General features: G+C 53.8%; 1 protein-coding gene across 1 annotated transcript in view; it reads right to left on the reverse strand.

The window, feature by feature from the left end:
- The window catches only part of LOC108803420 (interleukin-12 subunit beta-like), a gene marked incomplete at its 5' end in the record, with an annotated part of 11,833 nt that extends 9,921 nt beyond the window's left edge, over positions 1–1,912 (reverse strand). Inside the window, 3 exons of the mRNA XM_018575263.1 lie at positions 43–151; positions 1,129–1,308; positions 1,825–1,912. Coding sequence (XP_018430765.1) covers positions 43–151; positions 1,129–1,308; positions 1,825–1,912 — 377 coding nt within the window. The remainder of the gene's footprint in view (positions 1–42; positions 152–1,128; positions 1,309–1,824) is intronic.
- Positions 1,913–1,977: the final 65 nt, after the last annotated feature.

Consider the following 1,977-nt stretch of genomic DNA (forward strand, 5'->3'; position numbering starts at 1 on the left):
AGCCCAGAATCCCGGTGCTGCAGAGGACACATTCGCACTCACTTGTACGCCTTCGCTCGGATCAGAACTTCCCGGACAAATTGGTGGTCAATGGAGCAGCGGAGCTCGTGGCTGCAGTATGAATCCGCCGCACATTTCACTGTCAGAGAACCTGGAAGAAAAGTCACAATGTCTGGTCAGAGAACCTAGGGGAGGAGTCACAATGTCTGGTCAGAGAACCTAGAGGAGAAGTCACAATGTCTGGTCAGAGAACCTAGAGGAGGAGTCACAATGTCTGGTCAGAGACCCTGGAGGAGGAGTCACAATGTCTGGTCAGAGACCCTGGAGGAGGAGTCACAATGTCTGGTCAGAGACCCTAGAGGTGGAGTCACAATGTCTGGTCAGAGACCCTGGAGGAGGAGTCACAATGTCTGGTCAGAGACCCTGGAGGAGGAGTCACAATGTCTGGTCAGAGACCCTAGAGGAGGAGTCACAATGTCTGGTCAGAGACCCTGGAGGTGGAGTCACAATGTTTGGAGAGAGAATCTAGAGGAGAAGTCGCAATGTCTGGTCAGAGACTCTGGAGGTGGAGTCACAATGTCTGGTCCGAGACCCTAGAGGTGGAGTCACAATGTCTGGTCAGAGACCCTGGAGGAGGAGTCACAATGTCTGGTCAGAGACCCTGGAGGAGGAGTCACAATGTCTGGTCAGAGACCCTAGAGGAGGAGTCACAATGTCTGGTCAGAGACCCTGGAGGAGGAGTCACAATGTCTGGTCAGAGACCCTGGAGGAGGAGTCACAATGTCTGGTCAGAGACCCTAGAGGAGGAGTCACAATGTCTGGTCAGAGACCCTGGAGGAGGAGTCACAATACATGATGATAGACCATAAGAAAAGGAGAATTCATTGACACAGGTCACAGGATGAAGGTGGCCACGTCCTCTGTGTAGCCCCTCCCCCCTCAGGATCAGACTTTCCTGGTCATCACTTTTCATCCTCAGAGGACATCTCTGTAGTGAGAAGGTATTGGTGTTCTTCACTCTGGTTCCATAGAGGTATTGGGTTCCTTGCCCCGCCCCCTCCCCCGGTAACCTCTACCATCCCCGCAGCAACCTCCTCTACATATGGAGAGGTGCCCCCCGGTACTTACTCCGCCCCTGTACGAGGACATGTACGGTGGCCTTCGAGTTCTGGACATCGGTACACGTGTACCCGCCGGCGTCTCTAAGGTTGAAGGTGGGGGGAAGCGGCGTTGTTCGGTCCCATCGCACGTTGTCACCCTCTAACGGACATGTGATGGTGACGTCGCTGCCTCTGGTCCCGAAAAGATCTGGAAGGAGAAGAACTTCTACACATCGGGACAGTATGGAAAGTATCTGCTGAAACATGCAGCACAACGAGGCCCCGCCCAGGAGGAACCCAGGCCGGCCGCCACTGACGCATTCTGGGTGGAGACAGGAAATGAATATCTGGATTGGAATTTGGGCTAAAAATCGGCATTTTACCATTTTCTGGCCAGAAATCGGAAATATTACACGGCAGAGATATCGGTGATCGTCCCCATTTCATGTCTTCCCCTCCCGACGTTCACAGAGCTCAATAGCTCAAGCTAAAAGATCACAAATGAAGGCGTCTGAGCTGCGACTCCCGGAAACTGTTTATGAACAATGATGGTTGGAGACCTCGGGCGGCCATATTGTTTCCACATGACCCATAGTCACATGATCAGGGCCTACACGCCCCCTGCGCCTCGCCTAAAGTAGTGGTTTGATGGCTCTGGCAGTGCCGGCGTTGGAGCTAACGAAGGACAATAAGAACGAAGAGACGCCCCCAAAACCCGACTCACAGTGCTCCGGCCAGGACTCCGGCAACGCCTGAAGACGAGGAAATCCCCCGAGGAACAACGCCAGGCCGAAGATCTGCTGGAGGAACATCTGAGGACACGGAAGAGACAATTCCATTATGACATCGTACCGAAGAGGGGAAAACCGGCCCCTGT

Source organism: Nanorana parkeri, unplaced genomic scaffold, assembly GCF_000935625.1.
Source record: "Nanorana parkeri isolate BGI_ZX_2015 unplaced genomic scaffold, ASM93562v1 scaffold3710, whole genome shotgun sequence".
Lineage (NCBI taxonomy): Eukaryota > Metazoa > Chordata > Amphibia > Anura > Dicroglossidae > Nanorana > Nanorana parkeri.